The 23,218-nt window shown below is 41.0% G+C and overlaps 1 protein-coding gene across 2 annotated transcripts in view; it reads right to left on the reverse strand.

Moving 5' to 3' along the window:
* TPRG1 (tumor protein p63 regulated 1) overlaps window positions 1-23,218 on the reverse strand; it is a 146,915-nt gene that overhangs the window by 111,758 nt on the left and 11,939 nt on the right. For both annotated transcript variants that reach the window (XM_019794748.2, XM_019794747.2), the window contains exon 2: window positions 2,150-2,380. In XM_019794748.2, coding sequence (XP_019650307.1) covers window positions 2,150-2,371 — 222 coding nt within the window. In that variant the 5' untranslated portion in view covers window positions 2,372-2,380. The remainder of the gene's footprint in view (window positions 1-2,149; window positions 2,381-23,218) is intronic.

Raw genomic sequence — 23,218 nt, forward strand, 5'->3', positions numbered from 1 at the left:
ACTCCCCTGAAGCTGTAATATGTTTACAACGAAACAAGAGTGATAAGTCCTCCCCTGCCTACCTTACAGTGTTACTCCAGGGGACTTCACCCAGTAAGTTACATAGAGCCACACGAATAAAAGCATCATTCAAACAAAAGAAAAGCTCCATGGTGGCTTTAAACCGTGTTGATTTAGCTCAGCTAGAACTACATTTTCTAGAATTTCCTTTCCTGTCTGTTTCCATATTAGAGGTGGGCACAAGAGACATTAGTGTCAGACTTGCAGGGCAGAAGTGACACATGGGTCATTTCCCCGTGTAAGATGAGTGCAGGCCAGCAGGCACTGTGGAGCTCATAGTCACAGCTGCTTCACTTGATGGCGTGGGGCAAGACCCATCACCAGATGCAAAGACGACAGCTTTGCAGAGACTTCTCAGCCGGCCCGCATAACTGCACCAGCTTCTGAGCGCGACGCATCTCTTATTCCAAACCACTCATGGTTGTTATCTCATCAAACTGTGACTGATACATCATCATTACCGAAGATAAGCCAACTGTAGGGGATGCTTTGATTTCCTTCGCAGATGTATCTTACAACTTAATTTTGCTTATTCAATAAAGTTCACATACGCTGGAAAACAAACCATGTGCTCTGCATATGCAAAGACACTCACACAAACACATACATAGCATAGCACCCACCAAAGCCCCTTAACATGTAACAGTGGCTAACTAGTGAGGATACAGGTGTATCTTATCTTCAAACATGCACACAAACACACACACTGAGTCACATCAGTTAAAATTTTATGTTAACCAAAGATGTTTTAAAAGCTACCAAATCAGTTCATTAGTTAAAGCTTCATAAATTGTCACAACACCTTAGCCACCATTCATTTATAAGATTGAGTTGAAAAAAATTTTTTTTCAAGATGTGTCCCATGTATGCTTGAAAAATGAGATAGTCTCTGTTGCCACACTGTACAATCCCCAGTTTATCCACCCACTGACTGTAGCCTGTGAGCCAGCAGTTATTGTGTTAACAAGAACGTTGAAGGACTGGGAAAGAACATTGATAAGTAGGAAGGAGAGTTCGAGAGAGAAAAGTACTCAAACCCAGGAAGCGCTCTCCACTTGATCTAAATGTTAGAATTTCAAAAATTTTTTTTTTTTTTTTTTTTTTTTTAGAGAGAGAGAGCAAGTGGGAGGAGGGGCAGAGGGAAAGTGAGAGAGAGAATCTCAAGTAGGCTCCAGCCCAGTGCAGAGCCTGGCATGGGGTTTGATCCCAAACCCCCAAGATCATGTCCTGAGCCAAAATCAAGAATCGGATGCTCTGGGGCGCCTGGATGGCGCAGCGGTTAAGCGTCTGCCTTCGGCTCAGGGCGTGATCCCCGCGTTCTGGGATCGAGCCCCACATCAGGGTCCTCCGCTGGGCGCCTGCTTCTTCCTCTCCCACTCCCCCTGCTTGCCTTTCCTCTCTTGCTGGCTGTCTCTATCTCTGTCAAATAAATAAATAAAATCTTAAAAAAAAAAAAAAGAATAGGATGCTCAACAGACTGAGCCACCCAGGCGCCCCATCATTTTTTATATCTAGAGGTACAAACTCCATCCTCATTACCCAGCCATCCATTTACTTTCTCAGCTCCAATGCTCAGGGGAAAGAGCTCAACTCCAGACAGTAGCCAACGGTTTGGGATTTCGAAGTGCCTGCTCCCACACAGTATTACCAGCATCCCAGTGTAGACCCTGAGGTTCAATGCATTCTCAGCAAGCCTTTCTACTCCATCACCCATGTCTTTTTCAAACATGCAACAAATACCCACTCTGGGCACACAACTTTATATTCTAGCTGCTTGGGTTTTCTCTCCATAGATCATTAATCTGTGGAGATCAGGTTTAACATGAACACAGGACTGAGGAGCCAAATATCCATGGAGACTGGGTAACTGGCTTCTCCTCAATCCTACCTAGTTATCAAAAATAGACCCTTAACTTCTCTGGAATTCAGATCCTTCACCTGTAAAATGGGGATAAGGATACCAGTTACTATGACTATTACATGGGATAACAAATGTGAAAATACTTGGTAAAACTTGTGGTATACACAATGATATTAGAGTATTTAAAGAGTAGTCTTGTATAGTATTTCAGAGCACCAAAAATTTTACCCGTGTAGCAAAGTACTTCCGTGAGACAAAAGGTTGGTGATAAGGATTCGGGTAGAGTGTTGATTCAGTCACACTTGGCTGCCTTGAAATTTGTCTTGGCTCGGGGTCCTTGACTGGGTCCCCCTCCTCTGTGGACAGCTGGTCAGTCTCAGAAGGTTGGTCATCCCCCTCTTGCTTCAGAGACACAGGCTGGAATCCCTCAAAACTCCTAATTGTTGCCATTTCTTCTACCTAAAACAAAGGAAGAAACAATCTCAGTAGAAAAGAAAGGGGAGGGGGGAGTAGTCACCTATGCACTGGCTAGGGCAAAAGGTCAACAGTGTGCAAATGATGTTCCTGAAACTGACAAGTCACTCACAAATTAACTAAACAAAGGCACTAATGAATGCAGTTCAATAACACAAAGGCCACCAGCTTGCTGGGCCATTTACCAGGGGAGAGAAGCAGAGACCCTCTAGACAGACAAAAGGGGCTGCAAGTAGGTCCATTTTCCCACCTAGAATCACAGAGGACAGGAAGCTGACTGTGGAGATGGTAGTATGAAATAATTACCAAGCAATTGATCTTCAAGATTTCCTAGAATATTTGCATAAAAACCCACCAGCCTGCCAACTTATTTAACAGTTAGAAGGAATGATAATGCACTTTCTCATATGTTGCTTGGGTAGTAATAGGGCACAAAAGCACTTAGAACTGAGCATATTTTAAACTCAAAAAACAATTCTAAAATTTTATCCCGAGGAAATAATTTAGACAAATGCCCAAAGACATCAACATAGAAGGTAGTTCATCACGTGTCTAAAAGCAGAAAAATACACAACCTTATGTCTAATAGCAAAACATTGTGTATAACAGCCACATTACACACTCATACAACTTTGTATCTAATACCAAAAGAATATAGTAAAACGAAGAACTGGTCAGTAGGGAATTGGCTAAATATATCATAGAGTGAAATATAATGTAGTCATTAAAAATGTAAGTGCATATTTTTATCATGGAAATCTGTCCAAAATATATTGTTAATGGAAAAAGATTATCAATGAATTAAAAAAGATGAATTATTATATGCAAATGGATTAAAATAATTCAAAAAGAAAGAAGAAAGGAAACTGGGAGTTGAATATGTATATACCTGTATTGTGTGATAGGGTTAGAAAACTTCTAAAAAGAAATTAATAATGGTTATCTCTGGATGATAGGTGATTTTAATTTTTTATTTTTATAAGTCTCTGTATGCTTACGATGATTATCTATGACTTAAGTAAAAGCACGATAAACTTATTTCTGTTTTGTAAATATACAGTGCAATTAAACATAATAAATAGAAGGTACACGGTAGCCTAGCAAAGAGCGTCCCTACATCAGGTCACCGTCACATCACCTCCTCACCAAGCTGAGGCCAGATAGTCAGACCTGCGGTAAGTACACTGTCCCTGCTACAGAGAAGGAGGGTTTTGTGCCCAGCTTCACTGTGACTAGGAACATCATCTTATTCTCAGGGCTTGCCTCAGTGTCCCCAATCAGATAAATTCCATGTCCTCGGTTCTTGGAAACACTAGAAAGTGAGAAACAGCCCCGATCCAGCAAGTGTACATTCTTAACACTGGGAGTCGAGTATTCAAGAGAGGTAAAAATAGTATGAGCATATGACCTATTGCCTAAAGCTGGACACTTTGGAGCATGAAAAGTGTCCTATTAACAATTATGCCTGAATGAGAGGCGTAAACCGGGATTATCTCAGGCAAATGTAGACATATGCAGTCACCCTGAGGGATCTGAATGCAGGAAAACACACCTGGTTCCGGGGCTCACCAGTGAAAAGCCTTCCGCAAGTCACATCACAGGTTCCCCCATCTGATCCTCCCAGCGACCCTAGAAGATGATTTTACCTGCATCTCTCTGGGGACCACAGCGTTTAGGGGAACCCCCCGGGGCACACTCAGAGAGCTGTGGCAGCACCTGGATGCCCACCGTGGGCTCCCAGCCATGCTTCCAGGCCAATCCAGCACGCCATTCTGAGGCACGCCGTGTTACAGCAGGAAGGCTTTGCTGAGTCTTCAGTCATTTTTTTTAAGTTAGATGCATAAAAGGCAGAGATGAGCCTGTAAGAAATACATGGCACGGGGCGCCTGGGTGGCACAGCGGTTAAGCGTCTGCCTTCGGCTCAGGGCGTGATCCCGGCGTTATGGGATCAAGCCCCACATCAGGCTCCTCCTTATGAGCCTGCTTCTTCCTCTCCCACTCCCCCTGCTTGTTTTCCCTCTCTCGCTGGCTGTCTCTATCTCATAAATAAATAAAAAAAATTAAAAAAAAAATACAAGGCAAACCCGTAGAAGCAGGAGAAATTGTGTGTGCATGCACTTTGTGTGTGTGTGTATGAGAGGGAGAGACAGAGACAGAGAGACACAGAGAGAGACACAGAGAACAATCAGTGAAGCACTTTGGCCTCCCTAGCAGGTCTGTCGCCTCAATCACACAGAGGCTGTTGGAAGGAAGTGTGTTTCTAGAGCTCCCTGTAACCTGTTATGGAAGGTTTGTGCCTTTGGGGACGGCAAGCCTGCTTCTGTATTTGCCATACTCCGTGAACATACGCCTCACAACAGACATCTGGGGAAGGCTCCTGTGCCTGGAAAACAGAGGGAGGACTTAATTAGCACCACTTCCTCTCCCTCGGGCTGTCTTCTCTGGAAACACTCCGGGAGGAGAATCAGAGCATTTTGAGACCAAGCTGTTTGAGATCCAGGAAAGAAGGAAACTCAGCTCCACTTAAAACCTTACAGCCATGAATCCTGGAAAATGGAGCCCAGCTGCCTTAATCCAGGATGATTCCCGCTCTGCTCTAGTCACGGGGACATCTTTGCAAGGACAATGAACATAACTTATTCAGCAGCCTCCCCAATGTGAGAGGGGTGCCACGCATCGCATCAAACAGCCAGCTCCATTCCTCATCACCCTCGGCCCAGACAATGCTTCTCCCCAACTCAATAGATGTGCTCTCCTACCCCTGCCTGAAGAGACCGTATACCCTGAAATACTAAAAGCATATTAAGACTGAAAACAAATCTAGACAAATTCAAGTGTTTTCACTGCTTTACATGGATAAAGCAAGCCTTGCACTGGACCCATCCAGAGCCATTTATAATTTAAAAAGATCATTATTCTCTAACACTCCGTGGAATCTTATATGTTAGCGTTTAGTACTCAAACAGCACAGTTTCTGAGGAAAGCAAGGTCAAGGCTTAGAAAAGAAGTCCATACTTTTTGACCTAATCTCATTCCAGGAAATTCTAAAGAAGAGAAAGGGTACAACATTAATTGCTTATTCTGGGAGGTAATGAAAAAAACAGAAATCAACTAAACACCTAAGAGCCAAGGAATTGCTAAGTCTGTCCAATTGATACCTTGCAGACATTTAAAATAATGTGTACAAGGCAGCGGCAGCAGCGAAGTAAGGGATGTATCTTCCTAGCTGAAAAAAAAAGCAAAAGCAAAAAACAAAGGTTTTCTCTAGATAGAATGATTTGAATAATTTTTACATTGGTAAAGACCACAAGGAAAATACTTAGATTTATTAAGGTAGTTGAATTGAAACTGAATCTTTGCTTTAAAAAAAAATTAGATTGTGTTAGTGTTGCTTTTGCAATAAAAAATAGAACGTTTAATAAATATGGTGATTTGCAAACTCCAGTATCATCTGAAATTGGCCCCCCACCCCCAACATGGAGGGGGAAGGAGAGACCAGACGAGGAGCAGACCGCTCCAAATTGGTAGGTGGCAGGTTTAATAAGCAAGGGAACTTACATGTGAGTTTGTCTTGGGCTCCTCAAGACAAGCACATTTCTGCACATGCCCACCAGAATCTTACAAGCTTATACACAGGACATACCTGGATTCAGTCACATAGAGGGTTGAAATGGTCTCAGCCACACCTCTCTCTCTCTCTCTCTTTCTCTCTCCTGTGACCTTCAAGTGGCTCCACTGTGGGAACAGTGGGTGCAATGTACATTTCAAGGGCAGGGGAGGCGGGAGGAGCTTCCGATTGCCCCGGGGCTCGCTCGGCGGTCAACTAGAGGTCCTTTCTTTTCCATGACCTCCTCCAATGTACTGCCAAATAAATATCTAAAGAAGCGCATTCTTCCTTCAGTTAGATGATAAGAATTCTATATTTTTTCAGCTGCCAGCAAATTCAGAGCTAAATTTGAATATAGTATTGCAATAAATAACTTATTTCTGTGTCCTCGTCTAAGTATACCTGACTCCCTGTATACATGCTTTCATCTATCTCTTTGCAATTTTTTCTGATAATATTTCAGCGGCATATAAGGCATACATTGTAGCTAGAGAATCAATGGCTAGTCCAACTCCTTCCTTTCTCAAACTTTGGAATGCTCAGGTGAGGGACTCACCCAAGGACACGCAGCTAAATAGAATCAAGGCAGGATTCCTGACTCTCATTCACTGCTTCAAGTTGTAGCACTTAGAAGAAAAGTAGAGAAGCGGTTACCAAACTTACATGCTGGTCAACTGGAGACACTTTTGCCGCATGTTTCCGTCAGTTGGCTCTGCTTTGCCCTGGGATGGGAGATGACAGCTCCCGTGAAGCAGGGCTCACCCCAACTCCTCCTTCCTCTGCAGCAGGCACCCAGCACCCAGCACCCAGCCCTGCGAGCTAAAGCCTTCTCCTCTACCTCGAGTCAGGCTGAGTTATCCATCAGGTATGACACACACAGTGCCTATGACCCACAAGCCTTTTAGGGGCTCAGAAAACATGTTAATTAATTTTAAAATCAGAAGAGACAAATTAAAAATTGCATGGTCAAAAAAAATGTTTTAATTTTTTTCTTATGTCAGAAAAAAAAAAGTGAAATTTGTAGACACCCAAAACTTTTGGTTTTGCGCAAAATCAAAAAAAAAAATAGGGGGAACTATTTAAAGTCATAAAAATTTAAGTTTTAATATTGATAATATTATGGTGGAAAGGTCCATAAAGGCAAAAGAGTTTTAGCTCATGGAAATGATAATGTGGCCCTGAATCAAATCTACATCCTACTACTGACATTTCCTGCTTGATATTCCAGTCTGGGGCTCCAGCCTAAACTATCAGAGCTAGAAACATTCCACACCCCTTCCAGGGACTTTCAAACTCTTTATTCTGGAAGATTCTGCTCCACCACGTACTGAAAGATTTCTCTACTGTGGACAAACTGCGCCATCTTAAGATAATTTTTTTTTTTTGCTTTATTAAGATCAAAGACCCAGAAGAATTGACCCCAATAAATATTTGTTTTCTAGAAAAGCATATAGAGAACTATGTTAAAAAACGTCTGATCAGCTTGAAAGGAGTAGCTGGCCACACTGAGTGGCCACAACTCCAACCAGAGCCAGAGAAAGGGGGAGTTTGGGGGCTCTTTCCTTCTCACAAGAGTTTAATAAAGAATAGTTTGGACATAACAAAAAGTGCCACAGAGATACCAGTAAAATAAACAGAGATAGCAGTAAAACTCAGGGCTGTTTCATGGTGAACCTCTTTTTAAGGGTCATGCATGCCACTGTCCACCACTACCTTGTCCCTTTTTCCATCCGGTTGTAAGAAAGTCTATCTTGGCTCCTCTCCCTCTCTGCCCTCCTGGCAAGCCTGCACAGCTGTTTTTCTCTTAAGTTCTTTACTTTCCCTGTCTTCTCCATGTATCTCCATAAGTCTCCATGGGCTTGTTTTTAACTCTATGCAACGCTATTGTAGGTGCCTTATGATTTCCATAAAGCTTTTGAAATATTAATAGCCACTTAAGTATCCCCATTACTACCTCTCTGGCTCTTTGGGCAGACAATGCCTAGCTAGGAAACTCTCCTCTATGCTAACCTCCACATTTTGTAAATGAGGAAACTGAGGCCCTGATGGGTTTCCGTGTCTCCCCTGAACTGTCCATTTAGCCAATTAAAAAGGAGTTAAGGACAATAAAGAATGAAGTTATGGCCACCACAGGGTTAAAAATACTGCTTCCAGAGGATTATCTGTGGGCTGGCTAGGAGCTTAGAAAAGTCCTGTTTTTGCCAACAAGAACTGCTGCCTCTTGCAGGTGAGGCAGTGCTGGGCTGGGGAGGGAGCGTGGGAGTAAGTTCCTGTGGCTTATGCTGCTTTCAAAGAAGTCGACTGCTTTTCGGATGGTGACACCTCTACCGACTAGAAGGGGTTAACATGCTCGAGGCACATCCCCAAAATAAAAATCCACTTTTAATTTTGACATTTTGTAAAGGTAATTTATGTGAATTTATATGTGCAGCCTTTCCTGAGTCTCTGTGAGAACAGCCAAGGGATGTGCGGTGGATAAACAATACTCTAACACCTCGAAACTCCAACGAGCCCTCCTCTGTGCCAGCTGAGATAAGAGAATTGGCAAACAAGTCTTCGCAATTTCACATTTTGTACATTAATGATAACATGCCAGCAGGGCTGCTCTGTATCCTGGGGAAAGTTGAATTGATGCAGGGTCTTTTCCCTCCCAGCTGCCCCCTGGTGGGCCGGGCCTTGTGATCATTCAGCAAGGGGGTGGGGGGGGGACACAGGGCCAGCATGATGAATGCACCCCCACTCATTCACTGGGTAACCCTAGGGAAGTCACTCCTCTCTCTGCACCAGAGATTCCTCATCTACAAGATGAGAGGCCAGACTTTATGGTTTGCAAAATTGAGTAACTCATTTCAATCAAAACAGATCCACTTCTCTGGTTTGGGAACTTTTCTGAAGCTTTCATGTGGGGAGAACACTATGTGAACGTTCAAAAACTGTTGGAGTAATTATTCCCAAGTTTCCTTCCAGCTCAATAGCTCCACAAGATTTTATGGACTTTTCTTCAGTACCCAGAGTATTCTAGATCTAAGTCTGGAGAGGTTGCTCATGGATGGTTTCCCCCATCTCATCTTCATTATGTGACTCCCACGAATATGGTAGTTCCCCTGCGATACACAGGCTATGGGGTCAGAGGAAGAGAATTGCTGTGTCATGAATTTGGGTACCCATTGTGAAGACGTTGGGGTCTTTGGCCTCTGACTTCTCTCTAGTGCAAATGGCGACCCACACTGACCAGAGCTGCTAGGGACATCCACTGGGCACCTCACCCAGACCAGGGCTGGAGACACGCTAAGACCCCAATAAGTCTTCTTGCATTTAAGAAGGAAAACATGCAGAGATTTGCTGAGCCCCTCACACAAGATACTCATTTTTAAAGGGCGTTCTTTGAAAATATACACAGAAAAGAATTGATAAAGACAAAGATATTGACTAGAGAACTTTGTGAGATTACAGATCCTTTGTGACTCCCTGAGATTAATCTTCTTACACACTCCCACAAACACTTCCACCAGTCTCCCAGCTGGGGTTATGGTAGGGCTTGAGTCCTTGACTTGTAGCATTTATCTCGCTGTTGTATAATCCCCATGACATCTCGGTCTTCACTTCTGGGCAATGAAAACTCTGAGCCCTCATCTTTATAGCCCACACTTGGCATGGGCATGACACAAAGCAGGTACCAAGCATGAGTTCTCAGATGGATGCCCTGCTTGTTTCTCTGTCAGATCTAAGTTTGAAAGGCAAGGCTTCTCTCAGATCCATTGTTGTTGGCACATGACCTCATACCTTACATGAGTACTCAGTAAATGTTGGTGGGGTGAGTAATGAAGCCCTGTGCGCAACATGAATGGAAACATCTTCTGGACACACACAGACACACATAGAAGCACATGCTATAGTCTTTCCACAGAGAAGCTCATAGTCTAGCAGATAACCGCAGACTTTGGAGAGAGAGCCACTCTAGGAGAATGCACACAAATGCTATGGAAAGAGAAGGCGGGATTAACAGGGTGAATGAAGGGAGGGTTGAGAGTGTGGAAAGTTAAAGTTGTGGAGAAAGGTGCCATAGAGCCAACTGCATCTTGGAGATGGGTGAGGCCATTCCTTGCACAGCTGTGAGGTGTGAAGAGGGGTATGTTCAAAAGACGGCAGGTAATATGGTGTGTGTAACTGAAATGTCAGCTGCCCACCTCTGGCCCACACCCCTTAAGGAGCTGCTAACACTTGCTTAAAATTGCTGCTCTCTGACAGGATGATAGTCTGAAGTCCTCCTCATACCTCCTCTCTGCTGTCACCACACCTACCTCCATCCCTGCTGGATCAGTTCCCTCACAGCCCACCCAAATGCAGTGTCAGGGCTGGCACTGTAAGAGTTCCACTTGCCCCAGACGCTTCATGAGATTAACAACATCACTAAGGATTGAGAGAAGTCATGGAGAGGTGAGTCACATTGCAAACAGTCCAATTTTGCATCATTCATCTGTTTCTTCTTTCTTTCAAGGGTAACAATTATTTCCTTGTATGTTTGTTTATTATTCGAAGGACATACCTGTTTCATCTACATATCCAAGTCACTCAGGTTCTGCCCTTCAGCACCCCAAATAAATGGAGTTCCCCCACAAAGATAAATTCTGGAGGTAGCTATTAATATAAACCTGTACAAGGATTTATGAGCTGGGGGGGAGCTGACTGGAGATGTGCTTGAAAAAGCAGAAGGAAGCCAACCTATAAGCCAGGAGTCACATGTAGTGACTTATGTCACACGGTTGCAGAGGTGTCCTAAGTTTGCAATTGGCCTGACCATGAAGAGCCTAGGACAGAAAGGGGACAAAAAGTGGTAGAATTCTCCTCCTGGGAAGTAGAATAATTAAGGCTAAATCACCAGTCTTCCAACTGCCTCCAAAAGAAAGAAAAAAAAAAAAATCAGCCTGCAAGGAATTGACCAGAATAAAGACGTTGGGTCTGGGTGATGTACTTCAAGGGCACTATAAGCTCTCAAATATGGTTTCCACGTACAAGTGAAAAAGAAAGGAGCAAAGAAATCAAAAGAATCAACAAAGGGCAACAATCCAGCCCACAGCTGCCTCTTTTCTTCCCTCTCCAAAGTAAATAGTTTCCCTGATTTTGAAGCCTCTGGTTCAGAAACTAGATGGTGACAATGCTTAGAAATGAGAACAAGTCTCTTTCCCAGTTATTGGGACATCCCAGGGGAGTGCGTGGATTATGTCTCCAAGATTACTACCTACCCAGCATTAGTTCCAGTGCCAGGGAGCAGTACTAGCTCACATTCCACGACCAGAGGTTCCTGGCTGGGAGCTTTGTTGAAGGAAGTAACCCCCAAGCCTGGGTTTCCTGCTAGGCCAACTGTGACTTTTCACATAAGATTTTGTGAAATTAGGGGAAAGACATTAATCCAAATGCTGACAACAGTATCCCCCCCCCAAAATAAAAACTGCAGCCTTTATTATTTTAATGACATTTTTATTAGAAACATTTTTATTGAAGCATGTCATGCATTCAAAAAATTATAAATGTGCAGATCAATGAAGGATCATAAAATAAATACACCCAGGTAACTACCACAGAGGTCAAGAAATACCATAGTAATGGCACATTGATAGGATTATTTTTCTCAAAGTAAATATTCAGTTGGTTTCAAGTGACGGAATCTGAGAGCACTGCCAGACAATTTAGATATCTAACAACACCCTCATTTTACAAATAAGAAACCAGATGCTCAGAGAAGTGACTTAGCTCAGGTGACAAAGCAAGTTAGAGGAAGAACCAGGGTTTCAGGCTCCTCTTCCCTGTTATTATTGGCTCCAGCTCCTAGGAAGGCTTAACTGGCCTATGAAGAAGAGAAAACTACTCTTTGTGATGACTCCTTTCTCCAATAGTCTAAGGTTTGGTCTTCGCTAGCTCCATAAAGCCCATCTCTGAAGAGCTGTCCTGGAGACACCACTCTAAACCCCACACAAATGATTTTTCTTCTGTGAAGGGCTCATGGATACACCAGGAATACACAGCAAAATATTTGTTAAATGAATTAAAAAAGAGACACTTCACAATGTCAGCTGATGCTTCTCAAATTCTCCCTCTTCTATTTACATGATTAGACTGGTCATTTTGACCCATGGCCTGTGAGATGACCTTCCCCTTTATTCTGAAGAGGGTGAGGGACCACCTACTGTTTTACAAGAGGAACAGTAGAAGGAACTGGAGAATTTCAGTTGAGAAGAAAGAAAATATGGAGGACACTGACCACTGTCTTCAGATATCTAAAGGATTGCCAGGAGGAAAAGAGCACATTTATTTCATTTGACCTTAGAATCATAAGAAATGTGAAGAATCTCTTGTTTTTCATAATTAAGCTTCTCAAAAAAAAAAAAAAGGTCCGCCCATGCTCTCTCTCATTTTATCTCATTCACACCTGAATCCATAGAAATCTGTTTTTCATTGAGAAATATTCCCAATAATGCTCTTGTGACTGAATCCAATAGATACTTTCCATTCTTTATCCTCCTTGATCTTCTTTAGCGCTGTTGATTGTTGACATCATCCTTCTTGAAATTCTTGTGTCCTTCTGTTCCTTGGAACTGCACATTCCCCATGGTCTTTCTACTTGCTTGTTCACTGCATTTATTTCTTTCAGGGAGACCCCGCCACAAATACACAGCACACACCCATATCTCAGATGCCAGTGTTTGTCAGAGCACACTCTGGATGTTCTCTCTAAGCAATCTCCTTCATTCTTACTGCTTAGCCATAGTCTATAGATCTCTGACTCCCAAATCTGTATCTCCAATCAGATCTCTCTCCCAAGCTCAAATCTATCTAAACAACTGCCCACTAGGCACATCACCTTTGTTGACCCGTAAGTACTTGAAACTCATTTTATCCAAAGAGGAAGTCATCGTCTTGTACCTCCCCCATAAACTTGTTCCTCCTTTTTATTCTAATCTCAGTGAGTGAGATCACAGCTATACAGTTGCTCAGGCCAAAAGTCTGCCTGATTCTCTCTTCTTGCCCAATACTTAGCAATCAGGCACGTAGTCCTATAGCTCTTGATTCCGCAATATCTACTGAATCGTCTACTTTGCTCTACTGCTATTGCCATGGGCTAAGTTCACCTCTTGTAGATCACTGTAACAGTCTTCTAACTGATCTCTCTCCAATATTTCCCTCTCAAATTCATGCAGCACACAGCAGGAAGACTAATCTTTCTAAAATACAAATCAGATTGTGTCACTGGCCACCTAACCGTCAATGAATCCTCATCGCACTCCAAATAAAGTAGGAGCTACGTCTCACCAAGTCTCTTCCCCCCCTTTTCTTTTCCTTCTTCTTGTGCCATCTTCCCTGTCACACCACAACACTCACAACCTGTGCTTCAGCCATACTCCTCGACCTTTAGACTCATAAATCCACCAGGCTCCTTCTCAGTTCCTTACCTGATAACTCCCATTGCCCTTCTTGTCTCAACTTAGAAAGCAGCTAAGGCTTCCTTGACCAATCTTGCCTCGTAACTTACACGCTTCTCCACTGTTTCTCCTTGTAGACTGTGTTTACCATAATGACAGTACTTATCACACTGTATCACAGCTATCTTTTAACTCGCCTTAACATTCACATTGTCCTCACTAGTACGTAAAGCAGTTGATGATAGGGACAGGGTTTTCTTACTGCGATATGCTTGCACAAAGTAGAAGACATAGACACATTCATTATGTGTTAGCTAAACAATGTATCAGTAATTAAATATCTTTTTTCCATGGAGCACCCATGGCAGAAAAGCAAAGAAGGTTCAGCTTAGAGAGCCTCTCTTCTCAGACGTGATGGAATCAGACCTGAAAAGGGAAGATTTGAAACCCTTTATTCTGAACCAGGCTCCAAAGTTACCAGTTCCCATAAGCTTCACAGGAATGGCAATTTAGAAATGCAATTTTTCCTATGCTCTCCATCTCCAGTCACTATGATCTTTTATCAACCAGTTCTTTAGTCATAGCCTGTAATTGGTCTCTGTGAGTAGTTTGTGAGTTCTGTGAGGGAATGAACCATGTCCTCATTTGTCCTCTTGGATGCCCACAGGATTCCTAACCTTCTGTGCATTACAGTGAGCTCAGTTACCGCGGAGGTCACAGAAGACATCCGCACCACCAGAGGCAGAACAAGGAAAAAGTCGTTTCTGCCTCAAACCACCCTGCTGGGTAGATGACAAATATGAGAACCTTTCCTGAGAGCAGGTCTAGGAGTGGAAGGAGCGGAGGGGAACTTATCCTGAAACCAAAGGGCAATATTTGGAAACAGGCACTTGAAAGGGGTAGAACAAAACCAGATAGGGGAGCCTGAGGTCCTAAAAACAGATATTGCTAACTTCTCATCTTCTTGGGCACCATAAGAAAGACAATCCATGTTTTAATAGTGAAATATACATTGAAGTCCAATGTTGAATGCTAAACAAGACACCAAATAGGACAAAATGGTTTAGCTATAAGAAAGTGTTAGAGTGGGGCAACTGGGTGGCACAGCGGTTAAGCGTCTGCCTTCGACTCAGGGCGTGATCCCGGTGTTATGGGATCAAGCCCCACATCAGGCTCCTCCACTATGAGCCTGCTTCTTCCTATCCCACTCCCCCTGCTTGTGTTTCCTCTCTCGCTGGCTGTCTCTATCTCTGTCGAATAAATAAATAAAATCTTTAAAAAAAAAAAAAAAGAAAGTGTTAGAGTAATATCACCCTACGGCAACTTTTTTTTTTTTAAGATTTTTTATTTATTTATAAGACAGAGATAGAGACAGCCAGCGAGAGGGGGAACACAAGCAGGGGGAGTGGGAGAGGAAGAAGCAGGCTCACAGCAGAGGAGCCTGACGTGGGGCTCGATCCCATAACGCCGGGATCACGCCCTGAGCCGAAGGCAGACGCTTAACCGCTCCGCCACCCAGGCGCCCCCACCCTACGGCAACTTTGACCCAATTCCACTCCTCCTAGGTGAGAATGTTAACACCTGGGATTCAGCTTGTTCTACAAGATGCCAAGAGGATCCAAGGAGGTCCAGAGATCACCTCCCAGAGAGGGAAAATGCAAAAGAACTAAAGCAGAGCATTATTCTTCTGTGCAAATAATGAAGGCCAGCACACAGGTATGGAGAAATGAGAGCAGTTGTTTCAAGAAGGCCCTTCAGATTCATTATAAGATGGTTTAAGAAAAGTGGACAGTTCATAATGTTAATGAATAAGAAGTAAAAAAAAAAATTTATATTAGCTTGTAGTTAGATAAGAAGGAAAGATGAGGAATAATAACTTCTGTCACAAAAAGCCTTTTCTTTTTCTGTATTTCAGTAAGAACACAAAACAGAATATATAAGTTCCTAAGAAAATATAATTACAAGTACATATAAGTAAATTATATGCACATAAATAAGTCCAGAATAGTAGAAAGGAAGGATAAATGTGTGTTTATGTGTGTGTGACCTGCTACATCTACTGTTGAACCAATCCACAGCATGACACAGAATAGATAGTAAATGCACTGAGAAAATGAAAATGCTGCTGGTGATATTCACATTTCATTGGTTCTGGGAAGGTATATCTCAAGGCTGGCTTACTGGAGAGGAACACTGGTTTTGCTCAGCCTTCTGCAAGTGTACGATTTCACTCACAAAGCAGTTGAGGGGGTGTAGCGGGGAAAGATCGATCCAGTCATTAGTAAATGTCATCAGCAATGCCATCTTCATATGTTAAGTGCACATGTATGTTGTAATAATACCTCTCAATTTCTGTATCTGTGAAAATCTGCATGTTGATGCCTGCCCCGCTTACTCTATGAGATTGTTTTTGAAGATCAAATGAAAACGTTGTGAAAGTACTTTGCAAATGATGGCAAGTGCCTTGATCTTGCATCTTTTGAAGAGCCATTAGTATATCATCCTAGAAGAAGGAGGAGGCAATAAAATAATAACTGAGCAGGAATTTGTGGCCAACCCTAAAAGATGCCAAAGGGAAAGTGGCACTGTCCAAAGCCTTTAGGGAAAGCTGATTCCTATCTTGACAAAGGCAAAGCTACTGGCAAGATGCGGGGGATGACAGTGAGGAGACACCGTGTGTTTAGATGAAGGATGTGCCAGATCTTCCCAGGAGGCAACTGTTCCAAGTAGGCCAGGGGACCAGATAGAAAATGAAGCCCACAGGGCCAGAATTTGATAGGGATGCTGCCAGAGTCACCCAAAAACACACTTCCTGTGTCAATTCCTGCCTCTAGAGTCTCCCTTCAAGATATCAAATCAGTGAAAGAACATCTGTGGCTTACATAATATTGTCCTATTTGTGAATGGAGAAATTCAAGTGAATGGATAAGTTTGGCCACTCTTTAGAGCTTCTCTTTTGAGATAAGTATCACCCAATGTGCATTGGAGCACAGTGTTACTGTTTGGCACTATCTCTGCATCTAAGAACTTCAACTATAACCCTGCATGGTGCTTAAAAATACCACTGAACTGTTTGACATTTTCCAAAATATATTTCCTGTTAACTATGAGGGAAGTTCTATCTTCCCTTCTTTTTTTTTTAAATTTTGATTTAAATTTTACTTAGTTAACATACGATGCAATATTGGTTTCTGCAGCAGCTGTCTTCCCTTCTTAAAGAACTGGGGCCAATCTCTAATACCCAGTACTGTCCCTGGTTAATATTCTTCATCACTTCTTCTCTTGCATCCCACCAAAAATAGGCAATGTCAGGCTCCAGATGCCATTAATGTTGGACTGTGAAATCCTGTTAAGAAATAGTAATTTTTCCACCAAAGCCTAGCCAGTGGATAAAATTATTAGAAAACTCTAGGGAGTAGTTGAAATCAACTCTCCCTTTAGGAATGACTGAATGTAGACTCTTCAATGTAGGAGGGAGCTTACTTATGCTAGTGCAATATCACACCCAGTATAGGCGTCTCTAAGACTGTCACTTTGTTTCACTAATAATGGTAGATAGCCATAGATTTAAATTTCATGGTAAAGAAAGTGGGATTAACCAGTACATTGTAAGAAGCTGTGCTGGCATATCTGAACAAAGAAATAAAGAGAGATAACATTCAAAATAACTAATATCTCTATCTATATTTTAAACTCATCATCTTCCAGTGGCAATGCCATCCCCTTTTTCAAATAGCAATACTGCTTAATTTATAATTTATTTATAATATCTAATGTGATTTAAATAGAATATTATGTAGCTATTATAATGAACATAGTACAAATACAATATAAAGACATCCAGGTATATTTTTTTAAAAAAAGACTGCAAAATAGGACAGAGCATGATCTTAATTTTTATAAAAATAAAATACAGATATGTATAAAAGAAAGTTTACAAGGATAGCCACAAAAACATTAACATTGGTTTTCTTTATGGATATTTTCCCTTAATTATATTTTCTAATTTTTTACAATAAAAATATTTTGAAGAGGATAAAATGAAAAAGAAAGTATTAGTTCTAGCCAAAACATTTGAAAACTTAATGGCTTTTTAAGCACACACATTTTTATCACAGACCTCTTATTCTCCGGCACCCACTGTAAGAGATAAAATAAATTCTGTTTCGTACAGAAAATGCATCAAAAATTTGGCCCTCAGAAATTCCCCAAAAATTAAAGTCAGAAGAAGGCTAAAAATCATAAAGACTATTTTCTGTACACAGTTAGGCTATTGGGCAATGACTGTTGTCTGCCCACTGATATGCAAAGTCTGTATTCAGGAAATAAAATCAAAAGAAACTGAGAGATGGAGAAAGATAGTGTCTGTTAGGCAAGTTCTATCACAAGGAGTTATGAAATCGCTATGTGGGCCACGAGTTACGAACCTGTTACGTAAATTCTATATGGGAAAAAGGTGGGGGAAATATTTGTCTTAGAGAGATAAGTCCAATGCACTTCCAATGAACAGATCCTCTGAGAACAAAGCCCTTATTTACAAATGGACTGGAGAGAGTAATTTGGCAGACGTGACAGGTTTCCAGCAAAAGGTCATAGCATGGGATGTGGAGTTGGAGAAGCGGCAGCAGTCCCCTTGTTTTGAAGACTGGCCTGGGGAAGAGGCAGGGAAGGGGGCTGTTGAGGGGCACCATTCCACACCAACCTGACCTGAGAGGTCAGATTCAAAAACATCAGTTTGAAATAAACCAGCTTAAAATACTTTCCTTCATACCCCCTGCATTATGCCAACAGATTTAGAAGTCATAATATAATGAATCTTCCTTGAAAAGAGGGCAAGAGAAAATGCCAGGGAATCCACATCCCAAAACACAGCCCTAGATCTCCTTCACACCTGCTAAGTCTTCAATGATTCTTTGTGCTTCTCTCTGAAGTTCATCCTCTCTCTTAGCAGAGATGACTTCACTTATGTGGTATTGAACAGGTTCTTATTTTCTTTCCCTTTTATGCTTTTTATCCCCCCACCCACCCAACTTTTGTAAAACTTTCGTTCTTGTTTGTTTTCAGTTGTTAAGCTTCAATCCTGTTTGGGAGCTTGGCCAGTCAGTAGGAGTGGCTAAGTTACACAACTTAGCTTCGTCTCCTGACGCCTGAAAGATGTCTTTGCTTTTGATTTAAGTGCAGCTTTGTGGGGGATGTGTCAAAATCACTGACCCACAACTCAAGGGCACAAATGTTTGGAGAATTAATTAAACCAACTCTTCCACAAGACAATAGACAAGGAACAGTAAAGACATAAATTGATTCATTTCATGCAATCAATTTCTGTAGCAGGAAATAGACTGGCACAGTAGAGAAATCTTTGGAGTCAGACAGGCTTGGGCTTTAATCCAGACCCCAGAATTTACCAGCTGCCTGAGGTTGGGTAGCAATTTAAAAATCCTTTGCTTCTGTTTTCTCAAATGTGAAATGGATCCAATATTTACCTTGCAGAACAGGATAGGAATGGGAAGAACTAATGGTCTAAAGGCCTAGCGAAGTACCTAAACTATAATAGAGTCTTAAACCTGAATTTAAAGGTTTCCAGGAAAAAGAAGCTAGAAGTCTAATGATCAATGGAATCTATGTTAGAGACACTTCAGCAACTGGGATCAGAGCATGTAGTAACTAGTGATGGTGGGGAAAGTCTTGTAGGCTTTCATACAAGCCTCAGATTTGTAAGTCATTGAGTCCATTGACTCAGATATGAGTCATCTGTTCTCTCTGGGCACTGTCTTTTTCACATGTAGAGGAGGGGACTGAACTACTTGGCCCCCACATTTCCTTCCAGTACTGCTAGTCTAGGACTCCACACAGGCCTGGTTTGGAGCCCCCATTCTAAGTCAAAGTGGCGAGCTAAGAGGCCGTTTTCAAATCAGGTCAAATACCAAAAATAATAAGGTGGAATATATTTATTTTTATCACCTTCATCCCAGTACAAATCAAAACTTTCTAGTCCTTGGTTATATATTTATAGAGAATCACAACTTTAAGAGCACCAGGGATAAGAAATCAACAAGAAGAACAAGTTACTAGTTTCTTTCAGTTTTGGTTTTTAATTCAACAAGCAAAAAACACCAAATGGTGGGAACTTCTTGCCTAGTTTCATTGGCTGTTCCCACCAACCAGTGAGGGTGGCACTTTGGAGAGGATGCCCTTCCTAGGCATTCATCCTGCCCTTCATCCTGCCCACCTGCCCCATTCAAGGTCAAGTTCTTTTCCCACCCCAACGAACCACATTGTTGTGGGTCATGGCCTCCTTTCCACCCTCTGAAATGACCTAGCCATAACTTCCCAGATCCCTTCACATGGTGGAAGCTTTCACTGAGAGGTTTTGATCTTAGAATGAAGGAATTCATCCTTTTCAACTGACTATATGACTACTATTCAAAGGTGAATCAAAACTAGATCTTCTTGTATGAAGTTGAGAGTCTCATGGAAGGAGTAATGATTTAAGCATCAATCTTAAATTAGATAGGTTTAAAATTAAAGATATTTATTGTATCAACTATGAGTACGTACTCCTAGTGGAATATAACAGAACCATTAGAAATCATATTTTTAAGACAGTTACGTGACAGATAAAAATTCCCACAATAATGTTAAGTAAAAAAGCAGAGTCCAAAGCTACACATAACCTATGGTTTTATTTTTAAAGCCTGAAGTATATATAAATAAGCAAAGAAAAGTCCTAGAAATTAACATACGGAAGTGTTAAAGTGAACTTCTTTCTAGGAGGGGGAGGTTGTAAAAGATGTCACAGCATAAGCCTGTAGTCAAATATTAATTGACATGAAAAGATATATTATTATGAAACAGAAATGCAGATTATAAATATTATATTAAAAATTCACCCACACATGTATTAGAAACACATGCACCAAAATGTTATGAATGATTATCTCTCCATGACTGGCTTATGGATGATTTTTACTTTCTTTTTTACATTTTTCTAAATTTTCTAATTTTTTTTTGCATTGAACATACATTATACTTATGATTGAGGCTAAAAAATGTGAAAAATAATGTTTCAAGGATGTGTACCAAGGGAATATAAGTCAGAGTCATGGGGGTATGGGCACAAAAGGAATTGATTTAAATATAAGAATAAACATCTAAGACCTCAGAAAACCAGTGGGGAAAGAAACAATCATACAAGAAATCTTATCAAAGGTAATGGTGACACAAGGAACTTGGAAGGGCTCCATCCCAGTCAGAGATCATTCTACCTGTGAGCTATGGAAATACACTAGTTTTTATTGTCCCTCTAATAGCTCCGCCCTACCTCCTGAAGGCACCTTTCCCTAGCTATCCAAACTCACTTGAGACAGATGGATCTCCTCAACAAGATGAAGCATTGCCTGCATAAGGTAAGTGCCCTTCCCTTCGGAGGCACTCTAGGCCCCTCTAGGTCAGAAACCATCCTTTGTGCTGGTTTGTATTCCCCCCAATATCAATGCCCAGTGTTCTCAACAGAAGGATGCTTACTAAATGTTTAATACATACACCACATGGGGTATGGCAGAGGACAAGGGTAGAGTAGCAAGGGGAACCCTGTAGGTAATCACTAGCACTACCAACCACAGCGTGTATGGCCTCCATGACAATGATTTGAAGAGATTTTGGTGACTTGACAGTGAGGGAAACAGTGATAACACAGACAAAGAACTCTTGTGTTGATAGATGTTCATTTATAGGAATTGATATTGATGATTATTTGGACCCATTTAACTTTTCTTATTACATTGTAGGCAATGTAAATTAAAGCAAAAGGAAAAGAAATCTTCCCCTAAATCACCACACAGAGAAAATGAAAGTAAATAATTTTGGTGTGTATCTTTTAAGACTTCTACTTATGTCTGTAGATAGTATCTTCTTTTACTTCAAAAATGAAGTTATGCTGTAAATATTGTTTCAAAAGCTGCCTTTTGCATTTTAGATATTAGTAATACATTGTACGTTCACTTAGTATATTGAATATTATACTGTGTGCCAAACACTTGGCTTTAACTGCATTGGCTGATTTCAAACTCACCATAGCTCTGTGGTCCAGGTATTAAAGTTACCCTCATTTTACAGATTAGGACACTAAAATTCAGAAAAGTTGAGGAATTTGCTCAGGATCTCATGTTCCTGATAAGAGCTCTAAGTTGATCAGAGTTCGCTCAAACCTCAAGGCCCTGTTTTCCACCAGCACACTAAACTACTCAGCCAATAAATAATTTCCTACAGCAGCATATTAGTGGCTGTAAAGGTTCTGTTTTGCAATCATCTCTATTTATTTAACTCATCCCCTACTGTTTCTTCTGCACGTTGTGCTTTTTTACTTTGCTTTTTAAATGACTGTGTACTGAAGATCCTCGTAGGTAAAATTTTCAGGATCCTTACTTTTTTCCTAAGTATAAATTGCAGAAATGGAAATGCTGGGTCAAAGAGTTTGTAGATTTCAGGTGTTTGATAGATATAGCCAAGTTACCCTTCCCAGAAATGTGACTGAATTTAAGTCTGTAGAATATGAACCCCATTTATATATGAACTTAAAAAAAAAGGAAAGGAAAAAAAATAAAGAGAAAGAAATCAATCAATCAATCTAAAACTAAAACTAAAACAAAACAAACAAAAAAATAAGCCCATAGAGATTGGTAGCTGCCAGAGGTAGAGACTGAGGGGTGGCAAAATGGTGGAAGGGATCTAAAGGTACAGATTTCCAGTTATAAAATATAAGTCATGGGGCTATAATATACAGCACGGTGAGTACAGTTTATAATACCATGTTGCATATTTGAAAGGTGCTAAAAGAGATCTTTTATTTTTTTAAAGATTTTGATTATTTATTTGACAGAGAGAGAGCACAAGCAGGGAGAGTGGCAGTTAGAGGGAGAAGGAGAAGTGGGCTCCCCACAGAACAGGGAACCCACCCAATATGGGACTCAATCACAGGACCCCAGGATCATGACCCGAGCTGAAGGCAGTCACTTAACCAACTGAGCCACCCAGACGTCCCTAAAAGAGTAGATCTTAAAAGTTCTCATCACAAGGAAACAAAAAACAAACAAAAAAAAACCTCTTGTAATGATGTGTGGTGATAGATGTTAACTAGATGCATTATGATCATTTCACAACATATGCAAGTACTGAATCATTACACCATGCACCTAAAAATAATATAATGCTACATGTCAATTATACTTCAGTAAAAAATAACAAAAAATATATAACCAATTTTTCTGTATATTAGGAGGGAATTTTGAAATTTTAAAAAATACGTGTTTTGCAATTAATGCTGTAAATGAGTCCAGTATTTGCTTTAACTTGCAATGCTTTCTTAAGTTGTGAGATTGAAAGGTTGGGTGTGCGTGTGTTTGGACAGTTTTATTAGCTTCATTTTTTTGGCCTTACTGATCTACAAGAATTCTTCATTTTATTAATTTCATGAACAATTAAACAAATGTTCATAATGTCAACAGCTCTTAATGATTATACTAGCACTACTGAAAGTTATAGGTGTGCATAATGATGGTATAATATTTTTTAAAATAGACTTATCAGTTATAGAGGTTTAGGTAGCTTTGACTAAAGAGCACAACAAACCAAACCAGTTGGCTTCCAAAGTTGTAGGTTTGATTTGCCTAATTTATTAACTCTGCACGTAAAAATAACTTGAACTTGGGTACGCTACTTTTTCCTGTGTGACATAGATTAATCTCCATAGTGCAACTCTATATGGTACAAAATGCTTCGTTTAATGAATTAATTCAAACA

This window comes from Ailuropoda melanoleuca, chromosome 1 (genome assembly GCF_002007445.2).
Source record: "Ailuropoda melanoleuca isolate Jingjing chromosome 1, ASM200744v2, whole genome shotgun sequence".
NCBI lineage: Eukaryota > Metazoa > Chordata > Mammalia > Carnivora > Ursidae > Ailuropoda > Ailuropoda melanoleuca.